This window comes from Macaca mulatta, chromosome 2 (genome assembly GCF_049350105.2).
Source record: "Macaca mulatta isolate MMU2019108-1 chromosome 2, T2T-MMU8v2.0, whole genome shotgun sequence".
In the NCBI taxonomy this organism is placed as follows: domain Eukaryota; kingdom Metazoa; phylum Chordata; class Mammalia; order Primates; family Cercopithecidae; genus Macaca; species Macaca mulatta.
The window spans coordinates 153,572,800-153,591,943 of NC_133407.1; the positions used below are offsets into that span (position 1 = coordinate 153,572,800).

At 47.2% G+C, this 19,144-nt stretch overlaps 1 protein-coding gene across 3 annotated transcripts in view; it reads left to right on the top strand.

The window, feature by feature from the left end:
- The window catches only part of C2H3orf20 (chromosome 2 C3orf20 homolog), a 95,003-nt gene extending 89,594 nt beyond the window's left edge, over positions 1 to 5,409 (top strand). For all 3 annotated transcript variants that reach the window (XM_015130184.3, XM_015130188.3, XM_015130186.3), the window contains exons 16-17: positions 3,255 to 3,389; positions 3,999 to 5,409. In XM_015130184.3, the coding sequence (XP_014985670.1) occupies positions 3,255 to 3,389; positions 3,999 to 4,083 (220 nt within the window). In that variant the 3' untranslated portion in view covers positions 4,084 to 5,409. The remainder of the gene's footprint in view (positions 1 to 3,254; positions 3,390 to 3,998) is intronic.
- Positions 5,410 to 19,144: the final 13,735 nt, after the last annotated feature.

Here is a 19,144-nt window from a genome sequence, read left to right on the forward strand (position 1 = left end):
GTGTGAGCAAGGCCATGTTGTGGGTTTCTTTGGGACACAAGTTTGGGAAAAGGGCCCTCTTGGAGATCTTGGGGACATGGGAATGCTTGCATAGTGCCTGTTTCTGTTGGAATAATCTAGACAGGTTTGGTGGGCAGGAGCTCTGGCTACACCCCCCTCTCTGTCCCACCACACCCTACCACCACCTCATGTGCAAGCTGGGCCCCGCTTCTGCCTTGGTTTTTCGTTTGTTTTGAGAGAGGGTCTCAACTCTGTCGCCCAGGCTGGAGTACAGTGACACGATCATAGCTCACTGCATTCTTGAATGACTGGGCTCAAATGATCCTCCTGCCTCAGCCTCCCCACACAGACAAAGGCCATCCGTGAAGTGATCCCAGGCCCCTATAGCAGGAAGTGCTGGCTTAAATCTGCCTCTGGGCTTCTGAGCTTGGGCTTTTCAACAAGGTGATGCCAACTTGTTGAGCACCTTCTGGGCCCAGCTCTCATGAGATGATCTTCTTGAGCCGAGAGACTTAGCTTTGAGTGGCTCAAGAAGAATACAGCCTAGTCCAGGAAGGAACCTGCGCTGCATGAAGCGCCTGAAGACTGCATTAGGGGAGCATGAGCAGATCTGAGACCGCCTGGGCAGCACGGTGTAGTGAGACACTTGCAGGATGAGGTTGGAGCCCCTGCTGCACTCTACTGGCTGGGTGACTGTGGGGAATCAGTTTACCTCCCTAATCCTCTGTTTCCTCATCTTCAAAATGAGGAAATAATGCCCACCTTGAGAGGCTGTGAGGATCTCATGAAAGTGTGTTTGTTAAAGAGCTTTGTGAACTGTGAAGCAAATGATGAGGCATGTGGAAAGTTATTTATACGCAGACCTGGGGTATGCAGCCCTAAGTCCTGTGACCGCACCCCCACAGCACTGAGTCTGGGCACCCCCCAACTCCCACACAGGACCCTCAGTTTTCTAGGAGTCCTTAATGCCCATCTCACTGCAGTAAGCTGAGTCTGGGTCTTGTCCAAGTTGGGGAACCCACTTCTGGAGGAACTGAGGAGGTCATGCCAAGTGACCCCCGCAACTCAGAGCACTCAGCAGGGAAGGCAGGCCCAGGAGGAGCCTGTGGAGGGTAAGGAGGGGCAGATGCTGAAAGGTGCAGACAGAAAAGTCACTGAGACCCCACTGCCTGAGACTCCAAGAGGGAGAGGGCTTGGTAGTCCTTGAAGACCAGTCACCAACAATCCCAGGGAGAAAGACAGACGCACCAAGGTCAGGACAGGACAGGACAGGACAGGGGGATGCTGTTGGGAAGGGCCCAGGCTGAAGATGAGCTGAGGCTACAGGAAGATGCCAAAGAGGACCAGCAAGGGCATTTTCAGAAACATTCAGAAGAAGGCTAGCCTGGTATGGTGCACGGGGAGTGAATGTCTTAGCCTGTTGAACATTTATTTCCCACTGTCTGGAGGCTGGTAAGTCTAAGACCAAGGCACCAACGGATTAGGTGTCTGGCGAGGGCTGCTTCCTGGTTCATAGATGGTGCCTTCTTGCTGTGTCCTTGCATGGCAGAAAGGACGAGGGTCTCTCTGGGGCCTCTTGTATAAGGACACTAATCCCATTCATGAGGGTCCCACCCTCATAACCGCCTTACCTCCCAAAGGCCCTGCCTGCCAACACCATCACCTTGGGGATGAGGATTTCAGCATATCAATTTGGGGGAACATAGACATTCAGACGATTCACAGTGGGGGATGCCAGAAAGTAGTTACAAAGAGACATAGCTCTTATTTGGCTCTAGATGTCTTCAAAAGGAAGATGCTCTTTAGTAGGAAATGATAGCTTAAGGAATCTGGCCACTTTTTATAGCTGTGTGACCTGTGCAAAACACTCACCCTCTCTGTGCGCCAGCTTCTTTGTCTGTAGAGTGAGACTCACTGTATTGGGTTATGGGGATTAGAGGAGTCAGCACATGGAAAGTGCTGGCACACAGCTCACATTTACTGAGATTACTACCTACCCTTGTTAGTGATATTATTATCATTAAAATGAGCTCTGGTCTCCTAATTTGTTATATCTAAGGATTCTGAAAGAATTTAATGGTATGCTTACAACGGTCTTCAACAATTGTTCAGGAATGGTGAGGAAAGAATCAGAAAACTAGACACACACACATACACACAAACCAGATACACACATATACAAATTATACGCATACATACAAACTATAAACACCCATGTAAACTAGACACACATGTACACACACACATTAGATTCCAGCACATACTAGATGCACAAACACACACAAACTAGACACAGAAGTATACACAAACTAGACATAAATACACATGCATACACTATACACACATACACAAACCAGACACACACAAACTAGATAGAAACATACACGCATACGTACAAACTAGAAACATGCACACAAGATGGTCTAGGTTCTTGGAAATGGAAAGAGGCAGATTCGTGAAACTATTAACCAGTAGGACTCCTCCTAATCCTAGAATAGCCAAGTGGGTTGATGGTTTAAGAGCACTTAGGTGAAAAAAGGAAATGGAATCTTTAATTGAAAGCATTGCCATAGCAGTCATTCCTATAATCTGGATGCCAGAAGCTTGGACCAAGGTGTGGGCAGGGCCACGCTCTCCCAGAAGCCGCTAGGCGGCTCCGTCCCAGGCCTTGCTCCCCGCTCCTGGTAGCTCCTTGGCCTGTGGCCACAGAACTGTGATCCTCACATGGCGTTCTCCCAAATTTCCCCTTTGTAAAGGAACATCAGTCATGTTGGATTGGACCCGCCCTCCTCCAGTATGGCCTCATCTTAACTAATGATGTCTGCAACAACCCTATTTCCAAATAAGGCCACATTCTGGGGTCTCGGGGTTTAGGATTTCTACATATGTATTTGGGGGGCATGTGTTCAGCCCATAATGTTACACATGATGACACATTTCCTTTGCCCCCTGTCATCTCTCCTGTGGTCACTTATGGAGCCCTCCCACCCCACCGCAGGCATTTGCCATGGTCAGTGTTGGGGTGTGGGTATAGCAGCCTGTGGGTTAGGGCCAATCCGGCCCAAAACAGAAGCCAGGGAAGCCAACCTCCAGCGTGTCACTGGGTCCCTGAAGAGGTCAGATTCTCCCTTCGCCGCCCTCAGGAGGAGGAGCACGTGTGTCCTTGTCTGTCTAGGCTCCCAGAACACTGACGGGACAGCGTGCAGCACGCCCTGGGCCCTGAGCCCTGCCCCCCAACCCTGCCTCCCCTGCAGTGTTCCCAGCTCTGTCCTGAGCCTGGAGGATTCTGAATCAGCCAAGAAAGCCGAGTCAGAAGATATCCAAGGAAGCAGCTCCTCATTGGCCCTGGAAGACTATGTGGAGAAGGAGTTACCTCTGGAGGCTGAGAAGTAGGTGACCACACCCGCTGCCAGAATGGGCATGGCTCACAGCAGGCCACCTCGGGGCTATTTGGCCTTGGGCAAGTCACTTCCCCCCAGGCCTGGGTCATGTCCAACCATCCCTGACATCTAGCCTGTGTAATCAACACAATACTGGGCGGGCATGCAGGCTGCCCCGGGGCTGCTCGCAGTGGTCTGGGTGGTAGAGATAGAGGCTTTTTGAGGACTTTGCAGCAAATCCCCACAGCCCAGACCCATTAGTCTGAGAAGGGTGGAGACGGCCCTGCTGTCTCTTTGCAAGAAACTTGCTGCACCTGTTGAAAGCCCCTGACTTGCTGGTGCTGGTAACCATGAAATGAATCACGCATTCAGCATGGCGTGGAGATCACATATTTCTCATGAAGATAGAAAAGCAAAATTAGGAGCATGTAGAAAGGTCACAGGTGCCACCGGGACCCTCTGGTTGGAGCAGCACCCAGACAGCCTCACCTGTGCAAGGGAGAGGGCTTTGCCCCTCCTGGCCCTATCAGGCCTGGGCTCTGGGCACTGTGGCACTGTGAAGAGCAGCCCTTCCCCCGCCCAGCCCTCAGAAGTTGCTTTCTCTATTTTGATCTTTAGGGCAAGAGAGCCTGAAGTGGAGCTACATCCTCTCAGGAGGAACAGCAAGGTAACCAGCGGGAAGAAGCAGGCCTCCAAGAAGTAGTGCCATCCTGGCGGCAGCCAAGTGAGCCAGGCCCCGGACCGGGGTGCTGGGGCTTCCTGCCAGCCCAGCCCTGCCTCCCCGGTCTCCCACCCCGTCCTCCAAGCCTCTGTAATAAACCAGCGGACCTCCAGCATCGGGGTGAGGCTCTGGGGAAGGACAGACCCAGCTCAGTCTGTCTGCTGTGAGGCCCCCAACAGACTTGTTCCAGGTCAAGTCGTTGGAAACTCGGTTTCCCCGATACAGAGCTTCCTCTGTGGCCAGTTAAGTCAGCTGAGGCCCTCCCACGCTCAAGGAAAGAAATGTTTCCCTCCAAGGGGTAGCTCCAGGATAGGTGACCCAGTAACGCCCGGGATGCTCAGATGGGACTGAACTGGGTCTCCTACGCTTCCTGGGTGGGGGAGGCTCAGTCTATAGCCTAGGTGGAAAACACAGCAAGAACAGAACAGTGAAGAGGCAGAGAGAAAGGTCAAGGACAGGGAAGAAGAGACAAAGGGAGAAATGAGAGGAGGAGCAAGGAGACAGAGGAAGACACAAGTGAGCGGGCAAGGGAGAGGGTAAGAAAGAAGATGGAGGAGGGAGGAGAGAGGAAGAGTAGGACGAATAAACAAGGAGGGAGGAGGAAGGGGAGGGGAACAAGGAAAGGGGAGTGGGGAGGGGAACAAGTAAGAAGGGAGGGGGCAGGAAGAAGCAAGTGTGGAGTGAGGAGGGAGTGAAGAGGGTGATGGGGAAGAAATCACTGAGGGGGGATCTGAGGAAGATGGGAATGGTGCAGGCTGGGAGACTGAATGACAGAGTGCTCACCCCTAGGGACCCTTCAGTGACGCCCTGAAAGCCAGAGCCCTGTGGCCTCCTGGGGGCCGACATCCCCACTGAGCCCAGCCACAGTGCCATTTGGTGCATTTTGGGCTTCTTCCCTGAGCCACAGGCCTTAGAAATCCCTACCAGCAGCAAGGGGCCCAAGACAGTACCCGCTCTGGGGTGCTAAGTTTCCCCCTGCCCCTGAGGGTGCCTGTGAGGGACAGAGAGAACCCCTGCTCTAGGCCCACGGCTCTGGGCTGTCTTGTCTGGGTTCACCGGAGCCCTTTCCGGGAGCAGCTGAGGACTCCAGAAGGTCAGCCTTGTTCTCCCAGCCCAGAGCAGAGTTCAGGCCTTGAGCTGCAGGCAGCATTTAGTGAGATGCTGCACTTAGAAATGCTTATGTTTCCTCTGTAATATAAGCTTTTTTAATCTGAATTTTTCAAGCTTTAATGTTTATCCTTTGTATCATTCAAAAATGGTTTTTGAATTATACACTTGTTCTTCTAGAAATGAATTTGAAATGACTTGCAATATTTGTAAGCTTGTATCTTTGATATTGAAGGACCTTGATGTTTATCACAGGTTCCAGGGACTCTAACAACTCTCCCCTCCTCCCCTTCTGAGCACAAGGACAGATAAGGACTGGAGGGCAAGGGAAAGAAGTTCCACCTCTGTCCTTGCAGGCTGGCACCTTCTAGCCCCTAACGCAAGACCTTGGTAAAGGCTGGAATGGAGACCTTGGCTCATGAAGGGCCTGAAACAAAGCCTCTCCCCTGCCACCCTAGACCTGCCGTGTGGGCAGTGTGCTCAGGTGTGCTTGCGTGGATATGCCAAGCAGTCTGCATGTGCACGTCAATAGCCGCGTGCACTGTGCACACAGACCTGTCTCTGAACGGCAGGCCCTGGCCCTGCCCACGGTGCTCACCACACTGAAAGGGGCAAAACTGAGCTGCTCATGGGCAGGACACCTCCCATTGGTGGAACAGGCCCAGCGAATGTCCAGGGCTGCAGAATCAAATGCACCTTAGGGAGGAGGGAGAAAAGGGGAAGCCTCTCTCCATGGAAACCCCAGGAGAGTAGGATAAGGCTTCACCCCTCAAAGATGCCCCCAACAAACCAGGCACGATGGAAAGGTGCTCAATTAACTGAGAACTGAGCCATAAACTGTTTTTGGACTCTTCAGGCTTCCTTCTGTTGGTGTTTTGGCTATAGGGAGGTCCAAGGCTTTCTAAGGAAAAAGCTGTGGCCCAATGCACATGGATGCTCTAGGGCAAACACTGGCACATCTGCTGCTGCCTCACCCCCAGTCTTTGCAGGCAGCCTCTACCAACTACCTTCCCGTCTCTTCCATCCACGGAGTAGCTCTTTCCTCTAGCCAAGACTCAGTTTTTAGGAAGACTCCTTGGAGGAAGTGAGGGTGCAGCTAGAGCTAAAACCTACAGGGCAGGTTTTGTGAGAAGGCGTTGCTGTGTGTGACCTGTGTCTGAGTAGCTGGCATCCCATTACTCACCTCCCAGGTTATCAGCCTGTCAGGGAGACATGGAATGGTCAGCAGCACATGGCCTCTGGGAAATGGGAGCAGGGTCTCCCCTTGTTACTGAGAATCCTTTCTTGTGCAGGCATCCAAGAAAAACTAGCACAAGGAGGAAACCCAGGGATCATGGTGTCTGATCCCTTGATCTGCAGGTGAACCCCAAAATTGGGGCTCAACTCAGGATAGTTTTTGGCTTTGCTTAGAAAGCAGCCCACAGTGAAAGAAAGCAAGTTTATTACAGCAACAGCTACAGCAAAATGGCTGCTGCATAGACAGAGCAGGGCTAGTTTATAGCCACTCTTAATTATATGCTAAGTAAGTGGTGGGTTATTTGTGAACTTTCTGGAAAAGGGGCAGGGAGTTCCAGGAATCATATAAGGTAATGTTCAGGGTGTTGCCATGGCATCATTCATAAACTATCCTGGCACTTGTGAGTGTCCTATGCAAATGTATTATAATTAGGATATAATGAGCAACGACGGCAACTAGAGGTCGCTTTCATCGCCATCATGGTCCTAGCTGGTTTGGGCCGGCTTTCTTGTTGTTCTTGTTACAATCTGCTTCCATCAGCAGGGCAGTGACCAAGGCTTGGAAAACAAGTCCTGCTGATCTCCCACCTCTCCCTCACTTTATAAAAAAGGAGACTGAGGCCCAGAGGAAGGACGGCGGCAGCAGCGGGCAAGGTCTCCTCCCACCCCTCCCTGTGGAGGTGCACCCAGGGCCTAGAGGAGGGAAACAAGGGCAAGGCTTCTGTCTCCAGCAACACTGTGCACTAAATGGCCTGAAAACACCATCTTGTTACAAAACACATAGAAATACTGGATAACATAAATTAAATACCCCTTTAATTGCATATGGGAACTCACAAGGTCATAGGGAAAATCTTCAGGGGCTAAAAAACAAGAGGCAGGAGGGGGAAACCAGGTGGTAAGCATTTGTCTCATCAACGTAAGTGACAAGGTGGTCTTTTCAAGGAATGGTGCTGGAACAACCAGACAGTTGTATGGGAAAAATTAAATCAATCTTTTTTTTTTTTTTTTTTTTTTTTTTTGAGACGGAGTCTTGCTCTGTCACCCAGGCTGGAGCGCAGTAGCCGGATCTCAGCTCACTGCAAGCTCTGCCTCCCGGGTTCACGCCATTCTCCTGCCTCAGCCTCCCTAGTAGCTGGGACTACAGGCGCCCGCTACCTTGCCCGGCTAGTTTTTTTGTATTTTTTTAGTAGAGACGGGGTTTCACCGTGTTAACCAGGATGGTCTCGATCTCCTGACCTCGTGATCTGCCCGTCTCGGCCTCCCAAAGTGCTGGGATTACAGGCCTGAGGCACCACGCCTGGCCATCAATCTTTACTTCATACCACTCACAATAATTAATTCAAAATGGATCATAGACCTGTACTTAAGAGCTAAAATTACACTTCTAGAGGAAAACATAAGGAAATATTTGTGATTTTAAAACAAAGATTCCCTAGGACAGTAAGAAAAAAAAATAGTGAAAAGTAAAATGGATTGGACTTCACCTTAAAAACTTCTGCTCCTCTAAAAACACTTTTAAGAAAATATAAAGGTGCACCACAAACTGGGAGAAAAATATAAATTTCTGGAATAAAGACCTCTTACAACTCAAGAAGAAAGCCCTGTTTTTTTTTTTTTTTTAAAGGAGTAAATATTTGAACATACATTTTGCAAAAGTAGATATATAGATGGTTTTTTAAAAAACCATCTATCTAAAACAAGATGTTCAATGTCATCAGTCTTTAGGGAAATGCAAATTAAAACCACAAATGAGATACTACTAGAAACCTATTAGAATGGCTAAAAAAATTTTTTTTGAACTGAAAATGCCAAGTAGTGGAAAGTATGTGCAGCAGCGAGAACTCCCATACATTGCTGGTGGGAGTGTAAAATGTTAAAAGTACTTTGGAAGAGCATTTGATGGTTTCTTATTAGTCACGCATCTTATAAGAGCAGGGGGAAGGCCCAGGGTGAGGAGCAGGTGACAGACCCATTCTGTGAGGAGTGGCTGGAGGGCCTGGGCTGGCTCAGCCTGCACCCAAAGCCTGAGAGAGGCTCAGTCACTGTTCCTCACCTCTGCATGTCTGTCCCAGGGCCTGAGACTGGGAAAGTGAAATCATAGGCAGTTTTCAGCAATCTTCTATTGAAATAAGATCGGATTTTTAGGCTGAACCCCAAAAACCATAGTCAGAAATTTCCCCAAGAACCATTGTGTCCACAGATCAATAGGGCCAGAGCTAGAACCAGCAGGACATCCGTTCTGCAAGATATAAACACCCACTGAGGGCAGCCTGGTTTTCACCCACCTGGCAAGCCGACCTGAACTGCTGGCTCCTTCCCTGCCCCGGAGAAACTGTGAAGCAAGTGTGGACACCAGGAACTAAACCCTTTAAGAAAAACCTGGAAAGCTAAACGTGTTTAAAACTGGTTTGGTTGCAGGGGGAAATGTGGGTGGCTGCAGCCTGAGGAGGACAGGAGATGGGTGCAGTGGAAGAGAACTGTGTGAAATCTTCCCCAGCTCTGCCCAGCCTTTCCTCAGCAGAGCCTTGGGGCAGTCTTCACCTGCCTCTTTACTGCAGCAACAGTGGTAGCCCAGGCCACTGGTGCAAATGCAGGGGTTAATACTGAAGGACGGCAAAGGCTTTGCCATTAAGGTGTTGACAAAAGCAGATGATGATAACCAGGTGCCTTTGACCATTTAAAAGCTCCATCTTGGCCAGATGTGGTGGCTCACACCTGTAATCCCAGTACTTTGGGAGGCCTAGGCAGATGATTCACCTGAGGTCAGGAGTTCAAGACCAGCCTGGCCAACATGCTAAAACCCCGACTCAACTAAAAATACAAAAAACTTAACCAGGTGCGGTGGCATGTGCCTGTAATCCCAGCTACTCAGGAGGCTGAAGCGGGAGAATCACTTGAACCCAGGAGGTTGCAGTAAGCCAAGATTGCACCACTACACTCCAGCCTGGACAACAAGAGTGAAACTCCTTCTCAATAAATAAATAAATAAATAAATGCTCCAGCTTTTCCTCTCCAAACTACTGATTACAAGGCCATGAGAGGCCCCTCTGATGGCGGGTGCTGCTTCCCCCAGGGATTTCTTTTTTTTTTTTTTTTTTTTTTTGAGACGGAGTCTCGCTCTGTCGCCCAGGCTGGAGTGCAGTGGCCGGATCTCAGCTCACTGCAAGCTCCGCCTCCCGGGTTTATGCCATTCTCCTGCCTCAGCCTCCCGAGTAGCTGGGACTACAGGCGCCCGCCACCTCGCCCGGCTAGTTTTTTGTATTTTTTAGTAGAGATGGGGTTTCACCGTGTTAGCCAGGATGGTCTCGATCTCCTGACCTTGTGATCCGCCCTTCTCGGCCTCCCAAAGTGCTGGGATTACAGGCTTGAGCCACTGCGCCCAGCCTCCCCCAGGGATTTTTAAAGTCATACTCTAGCCGGGAATTTGCCTAGTGGAGTGACAATAAATCTGAGTGAGGAACAGAGGTTCTGGGGTAAAGGGGCTCATTCGTTTACCATCTCTAACATGGATTGGGACTTGGCTTTTCATTCTTCCCCAAAACACATAAGCAGAGCAGCTGATAAAGAATATCATACATATAAGACAAAAGCTGAAGAGCCAGTTAATAGGTTAGAAGACTATACTATAGAACTCTCCCAGAATCAGGAAAGGTTAACCATATATATAATATAAAACAAACCTGGGCAACAGAGTGAGACCCTGTCTCTACAAAAAATTTAAAAATTAACCAGGTGTGGTGGTGTACCTGTGGTCCCAGCTACTCGGGAGGCTGAGGTGGGGGGATTGCTTGAGCCTGGGAGGTCAAGGCTGCGGTGAGCTGTAATCACACCAGTACACTCCAGCCTGGGTAAAAGAGCAAAACCCCCATCTCAAATATATATAACACTGAAAGATGTGGAGAAAAAAATAAAGTACCAAAACCCAGATGATAAGGGTCCTGGAGGGTATAAAAATAAAAGTGTAGAGAAGGAACTATTATTTGAAAAAAATAATGGAGATAATATGCCATAATTATGAAAAATGAAATACTTTAGGTTAAAATTAATCAGAGTGCCAAACAGAAGAGTTAAGGAAGAACCTACACATGGACATATTATAGTGAAATCGGAGAAAAAAAAATCTCTAAAAGATACCAGACAGAAGCAGACCACCTACAAAGAAACAAGCATCAGGCTGACATCAGATTTTTCATAGCAATGCTAGAAGTGGGAAGAATGTAATATCTTTAAAGAGTTGAAGGCAAAGTACTCTAAACTGTAGGGTTAGGAGTAGAGATACTAAAGAGACATGGCAGTGTGAAAAAGTATTTAGCTTGTTTAGGGGAAAAGTAGACACTGATAAGCATAAGTGTCAATAGGAATAAACAGGTATAAAATTGGTTTTAATGGCACCCACCATAAGACCAAAATAGAATATATAACTTTTCGACTGCTCAGGAATACTCTGTTTGTCCAAGGGAAACAAGTGAAGAGGAAAAAAAAAAAGTAAAAAAGTAATACCAAAAACAAGTCTCAATGTAAGGTTAGCATAATAAATGTAAAGGGGTTAAACTTCCCAATCAAAAAATAGAGGCTTTCATATACAAAAACTTGTACATGAATGTTCACTGAAGCATTATTCACAATAGCCATAAAGGGGAAACAACTCAAATGTCCATCAGTTGATGAATAGATGAATAAATTATGGTATATCCATAAAGTAGAATGTTATTCAGCAGTAAAAAGAATACAGTTTTGATTCATGTTACAACATGGGTGAACCTTGAAAATATTATGCTAAGTCAAAAAACAGTCACAAAAGATCACGTATTATATGATTCCATTTATATGAAATATACAGAATAGGCAAATTTATAAAATCAGAAACTAGAGTAGTAGTTGCCTAGGACTGGAGGGCAGGAGAAACAGGGAGTGATTTTTAATGGATATAGAATTTCTTTTGGCATTATGAAAATATTCTAAAATTAGTTCATGGTGATGGTTGCACAACTTGGTAAATATATTAAAAATCACTGAATTTTACATTTTAAATGGGCGAACTATGTGGTATGTGAATTATATCTCAATAAAGCTGTTAAAATGTTTAAAGTGTAGGGATTCTCAGATTAGGTTTAAAAATACAAGATCTGACTCTATGTTGTCTACTTGAGACAGTCAAAATAGAAAGACACATAAATATTGAAGATACAGGAGTAGAAATATATACCAGGCAAATATGAACCTAAAAAGCTAGGATAGCAATCCTAATATCTGACAAAATATAATTTAAACCAAAAATATAGAGGATAGAGAAAGATGATATATAGGGATAAGAGAAACAATAGAACAAGAATGAAAATGCACCAGGATGTATGCAGTTTCCAAATACATCAGGATAAAAAACATATAACCAACTTAAAGTGAATTTTTTTTTTAAGAGATAGGGTCTTACTATATCACCTAGGCTGGTCTTCAACTCCTGGGCTTAGGTGATCCTCCCAGCTTAGCCTCCTGTGTAGGTAGGACTATAGGCACACACCACTGCACCCAGCTAATGAAGTGAATATTTAAAAATACCATTCCAGAAATTAATAAAGCAGACAAAAAATAAGCAGAGATATCAAAGATCTGTATAATGCTATCAATGAGCTTGACTGCATGTATGCGAATCTACCTAAAATATAGAGAACCCACATTCTTTTTTGACGCCTGTGGAACTTTGTAAAAGATATACCATGTATTAGATCATAAAGGAAACCTTATTCAATCTAAAGAAATTTACAGATTATATTCTCCAAATAGGATGCAATGAAGTTAGAGACTATAGCAAAAATGTCTTAACACTCTAGGTCTTTGTTTTGTTTTGTTTTTTTTTTTTTTTTTGAGACGGAGTCTCGCTCTGTCGCCCAGGCTGGAGTGCAGTGGCGCGATCTCGGCTCACTGCAAGCTCCGCCTCCCGGGTTCACGCCATTCTCCTGCCTCAGCCTCCCGAGTAGCTGGGACTACAGGCGCCCACAACCGCGCCCGGCTAATTTTTTGTATTTTTAGTAGAGACGGGGTTTCACCGTGGTCTCGATCTCCTGACCTTGTGATCCGCCCGCCTCGGCCTCCCAAAGTGCTGGGATTACAGGCGTGAGCCACCGCGCCCGGCCTACTCTAGGTCTTTGGTTAAAATTGAAATCCTAAAGGAAATTCAGAAATATTTAGAATTGAATGATAGTGAAAATGCTACAAGGTCAGAATTTGTGGCACACAGCTAAAACAGTATTTGGAAGAAAATGTAGAGTTTTAAGTACCTTTATTATTATTACTTGACTATTTTTTTTTTTAGCCAAAATAAGGTTAAAAATAAGAAAGACATGCAGACATTAATGAAATGGTGAAGACGAACAAACCCCAAAACTAGTCCTTTGAATGAATTAATAAGATGGACCCCCAGAAAGATATATAACAGCTTGGGGAAAAAAGGGAAATAAAGATCTTTTTAAAAATATTATTATGAACATTCAGACAACAATAAATGTGAAAACCTAGTTGAAACCCGGCGCAAAGCCTGCCATGTATTCCCAAATGATTTCCCTTCCTTCTGGGCACACAGCCCGGTTACACTTCCCATTCTCTCATGGATTCATCTGCAGCCGGGCGCCTAAGTTCTGGCTAATGAAATGTGGGTGGCAGGTAAGTTCACCACCTCCAGGCCCAGCCTGTAAAAGCTAACCCCGCAGTGCCCCATGCTCTCGGCAGGGAAGAATGCTGGATATAGAAGTGCCAGTGGAGGACTCTGGGCTCCTAGTGCTCCCACGAGATGGGAGAGTTCTGGCTCTCAGAGCCCTTCCCCAGCCCACAATGAATAATGTCAAAAGCAGGAAATAAACTTCATTGTGTTAAGCCACTGATATTTTTGGGTTTGATTGATATATCAATTACCTCCTTAATGTAAAATTGATACATTTCTTAAAAAAAACACCAGTGTAGTTGCAAAAAGAAATCGAAAACTGGAAAAGACCTGGAATTGTAAATAAATTGAAACAGTGGTCAGTCTTATGCATGAGCATGTGCACACACGCACACCCCAAAACCCAGGTCCATATGATTTTACAGGTGAGTTTAAAATAGCTCATGTGGCTCACGGCTGTAATCCCAACACTTTGGGAGGCCGAGGCAGGTGGATCACTTGAGCTCAGGAGTTCAAGATCAGCCTGGCCAACATGGTGAAACCCTGTCTCTGCAAAATATACAGAAATTAACTGGGCATGGTGGCCTGTAATCCCAGCTACTCCAGAGGCTGAGCAGAGAGGATGACTTGAGCCTGGGAGTCAGAGGTTGCAGTGAGCTGAGATCATGCCACTGCACTCCAGCCAGGAAGACAGAGCCAGACCCTGTCTCAAAAAAAAAAAAAAGAAAAAAAAGAAAAAAGAAAGAAAGTTGTTTATGCGTGTCTTTTGTAAGCTCTTCCTAAAAATAGCAAATTTTATTTTATAAAGCTGTTTTTTATGTAAGTTTTGTCAAAGTACAACATAAACATAGAAAAGTAAACAGTATTTAAGCTCCATCTGAATGAATTTCTCAAGGTAAACATACCCCTATGATATAGTTTGGATATTTGTCCCTGCCTAAATCTCATGTTGAATTGTAGTCCCCAGTGTTGGAGGTGGGGTCTGGTGGAAGGTGTTTGGGTCATGGTGGGGGATCCCTCATAGCTTAGTGTTGTTCTCAAGACAGTGAGTTCTCGTGAGATCTGGTTGTTGTAAAGCGTGGTACTGCTCCCCCGCACCCACTCTCTCTTGCTCCTGCTTTTGCCATGCAAAGTGCCTGGTCCCCCTTCACCTTCCGCCATATGTAAGAGCTTCCTGAGGCCTCCGCAGACGCTGAGCAGATGCTGGCACCATGCTTGTACAGCCTGTAGAACCGTGAGCCAATTAAACCTCTTTCCTTCATAAATTACCCAGTCTCAGGTGTTTCTTTTTTTTTTTTTTTTTTTTTGAGACGGAGTCTCGCTCTGTCGCCCAGGCTGGAGTGCAGTGGCGCGATCTCGGCTCACTGCAAGCTCCGCCTCCTGGGTTTACGCCATTCTCCTGCCTCAGCCTCCTGAGTAGCTGGGACTACAGGCGCCCGCCACCGCGCCCGGCTAATTTTTTGTATTTTTTTTTAGTAGAGACGGGGTTTCACCGTGGTCTCGATCTCCTGACCTTGTGATCCGCCCGCCTCGGCCTCCCAAAGTGCTGGGATTACAGGCGTGAGCCACCGCGCCCGGCCGGTGTTTCTTTACAGCAGTGTAAAAACAGACAAACACAGCGCATGACCAGAATCCAGAGCAAATACCACCTGCCTCCCCCATAGGTTAGTTTTGCCTGTTTTTAAATTTTATTCAAATGGCATCACATACTGCGCACTCTTTTGTGTCTGGGTTCTTTTTATTCATTATGTTTATGAAATTCATCTGTGTTGTATGTGATTGAAGTTCATTCAATCACATTGGTTTATAGAATTTCACTGTACAGTTATACCACAATATATTTATCCATTCTACTGTAGATGAGCAATTGGGTTGTTTCTGAGCCTAGTGTACCTCAAAATCAGATAAGGTCAATACAAAGTAGAGAAGATGAAAATCTCATTGCTTATTTCACTGATGAATGTAGGTACAAACATTCTAAAAAAAAAGATTAGCTAACTGAATCCGATGGTATATTTATTTTTTTAAATAATACATTATGTCAGGTAAGGTTTATCCTAGCAATGCAAAGACAGTTCAACATCAGAAAATAAATCAATATAATTTGCCGTATTAATAGACTAAATAAGAAAAATCAAATTCTATCTCCACTGGTGAACAAAATTTATTAGATAAAGTCTAGCAAGCTGGAAATAGAAGGTCACTTTCTTAACCTAGTGAAGTTTATATAAGAAAAACCCACAACAAATATTTTCCTTAATGGAGACATTTTATTTTATTTTATTATTATTATTATTATTTTTTGAGACAGAGTTTCACTCTTGTTGCCCAGGCTGGAGTGCAATTGGCACATTCTCGGCTCACTGCAACCTCTGCCTCCTGGGTTCAAGCGATTCTGCTGCCCTAGCCTCCCAAATAGTTGGGATTACAGGTGCTTGCCACCATGCCTGACTAATTGTATTTTTAGTAGAGACGGGGTTTCACCATGTTGGCCAAGCTGGTCTCGAACTCCTCACCTCAGGTGATCCACCCGCCTTGGCCTCCCAAAGTGCTAGGATTACAGTCATGAGCCACTGCGCCCAGCAATGGAGACACTTTAAATGTTTTAATCTTCCCTGTAAAAAGACAAGGATACTACTTCAACACCACTGTCCAAAATATATTAGAACTCTTCAACATTCTACAGAAAGAAATTGAAACAGGTACAAGGATGTAAGAGCAAAAGATAAAATTGTCAGTATTTGAAGATAATTTAATCATCTACCTAGAAAAACCAACAGAATCAATAGACAAACTATTAGAACTAACACGGATTCAGCAAGATGCCAGATGCAAGTGCAACCTATAAAGCTGGTTTCTCTTAGTGAAAAGCAGCAGACCAGGTTGCAGGCACAGCGACACAGGGTCTTAAAACACACAGACGATGGATAAAAAACAGTGGTATTAGGTGCCAGGAATGGACTGAGGCAGGAAAAAGACAGAGCATGCCTGAGAGGATGGGGCCCCTTTGCAGAGGGCCTGGAATGTCTTCCTAGGCCACAAAGATCTGGAATAGATCCGTGGCTGCAGGTTGCTGAAACCCCCAGCACCCCTCACCCAGAACTCTCAAATATTTACCCCTTCAATAAATATTAATGACACCTGTTTCTCCCTGCACTGCCCCCCACCCTGGCCTTGAGGCTATGGGCAAGCAACTTTGGTCTCTGGACTGCCACTTACTTATCTATAAAATGGGGTGATCCCAATAAGCAACTTCCCAGGGATATTGGGTGGGTTAAATACGATAATACAGAGAAAGGATTTAGCTCATGCTCAGTAAACCTAAGTGAGAATAACCATTAATAAAATGATTGGCCGGGCGCGGTGGCTCAAGCCTGTAATCCCAGCACTTTGGGAGGCCGAGACGGGCGGATCCGAGGTCAAGAGATCGAGACCATCCTGGCTAACACGGTGAAACCCCGTCTCTACTAAAAAATACAAAAAACCAGCCGGGCGAGGTGGCGGGCGCCTGTAGTCTCAGCTACTCAGGAGGCTGAGACAGGAGAATGGCGTAAACCCGGGAGGCGGAGCTTGCAGTGAGCTGAGATCCGGCCACTGCACTCCAGCCTGGGCGACAGAGCGAGACTCCGTCTCAAAAAAAATAAAATAAAATAAAAAATAAAATGATTAAGGAGCTCCCCCTGCCTTCCATAATGCCAGCCTCCACTCCAGCAGAGCCCATCCTGCTGTAGGCTGCTTCCAGTCTGCAGCTCCCTCAAGGGTTAAGGAGCTTGGCTGCCTGCCAAGGAGCAGGAGCAGGAATAAAGCATCAGCCCAGCAGCAGCATCTCCCTATCTGTGAGCAATCTCCTCTGGCCCCCAGCTCAGGCCTTGGGAAATGAAAGCCCATCCAGCTCTTGCCAGCTGCATCATAATGACTTTCCCCTTCCAGGAAGGAGATTGGGTGGGCCCGGACCCTCCCCTCCTGCCTCTTTCTCCCTTCCCCAGGTCTAAGGACTGCTGGGGACCCGTGAGCTGCCCCGAGGCTGTCAGCTCACAGGTGAGAAAGACAGTGGATCGATTGTTTCGGCTGTTGGCCCTGCGGGGTAGGAGGCAAGGACAACAGGGAGGGGTCCTGGCTCTGGGAGGTGGGGAGCAGGAGGTAGGAGGTGCCCAGTTGGTATGCCCTTGGTATTCTGCATCTCGGCGTATCCTGCCCTGGGTATGGACAGGATGTTTCCAACTGCAGCCTGTGACCCAGTAGTGAATTGCAAAATCCGTGGAGTGGGTTGCAATGCGCATTTTGAAAGAGACAGCTGGAATAGAAAATATGCCTTGCATATAATAAAGCACAGGCTTTATTTCAGTCACCCATGAAGTACAGTGGTTAAAAACGCAAGCCCCAGGCCGGGCGCGGTGTCTTGCGCCTGTAATCCCAGCTACTTGGGGGGCTGAGGTGGGAGAATCACTTGAACCTGGGAGGCAGAGGTTGCAATGAGCCAAGATCACGCCACTGCACTCCAGCCTGCAAAACGGAGGAGACTCTGCCTCAAAAATGCAAAACAAAAAATGCAAGCCCTGGAGAGCCCACCTGCCCAGTCACATGACCCCAGGCGTGTTGTTTAACTCTCCAGGCCTCAGTTTCCTCATCTGTCCATGGGGGGAAACAGCACAACATGGGTTATTGTGAGAAGTGAAGGAGTGGTTCAGGAGTGGTTCAGGAGTGGAGTTCAGGGAACGTGGAAACACCGGGAGCGGGTTCTTTCTTTTGTCTTCACTGTGCAAAATGTATTTCTTCCTCAAGAAAGTAGTCAGGAAAGCTTGAAAGCCACTGGATTTGAGGATTGGGTACGGAACCGGCTTATGGCAAGAATTCAGGGTACAGCCTTGGGCAGGGAGGTTGCTCTTAGCAAATTAAAAGGGAGGGGCCTGAGAGGAAACGGAAAAGTGAGAGTTCCCAGAGGCTGATCTGCCTGTGCACAGCCCTCTGCAGTACACACCACCCACTGGCTTTCCTCGCTCCTCACACAAGTATCTTCACAGGAATCCTTATCATTGCTGGTCATTCGGTCAGCTGTGTTTTAATGAGCAGCTACTACACACCAGGCCTTGGCCGTTTGATGGTGAAATGGAAGGCAGAGCCTACCCCTCCCTGATTGTGCAGGTGAGGAAATCATCGCGCTTATCTTCCACCTACATGGGGCAAGCGCTGAGCTGACCTGCTTTGCCTTATGTGATGTGCACCTCGGTGCCTCCCACACCCAGCAGTCCATTTTCAAATGGGAAGCAGAAGCTGGGAGTGGGGAGAGGCCTCGTCCATGACCTCACACCCTGTCCATGGTAGAGCAGGGTCTGATCCGGGACTCCATGCCCCACAGCTGCCTGGCAGCCCTTAGCAATCCTCACTGGGCCGGTGAACCCTGGCTGCTCTATGAGCAGCCAAAATATACACGAGCCCACCTTCCTCCCTCTACTCTCCACGCCACCCCGCAGCCTTCCCTCTCCATGGTGGTGTCCTTCTTTCTGTCCTTCAGGCATGCCGAGATCCACCCCAACCTCAGGGCCTTGGCATGGCCACTCCCACTGCCTGGAAGGCTTGTTTGCTGGATCTCCACATGGTCAGCAACTTACCATCAGTCAGTCTCGGTTCCTCAGAGGGGCCCCTGCCCTCCCTGCTAGTGTTGTCCATTTCCATCCCCCCGACTCCTGCCAGCAGGTCACCTATTTTATTTCCCTCTTGGGGCCTATTGCTACCTGGTTTTGTTCAGTTGTGCACTGTCAGCCTCTCTGAGGCAAATGCAAGCTTTCAGGTTCTAGTCCTGCCCTACAAAGCAGAGCAATCTTGGATAAGTCACTTTCTCTCTGTCAGCCCCAGTTTCCTCATCTGTAACATATGGACACTAACATCTATCTTTCAGCATATTGGTGAGGATGCAATGTGACTGTGACACAGTGCCCAGCACACAGTAGGTGTGTATCACACAGAAGGTGGTTTAATAAAAGTGGACATGACAAACACCCCAATTAAGAAATGGATAAATCCACTGAACAGACATTTCTCCAA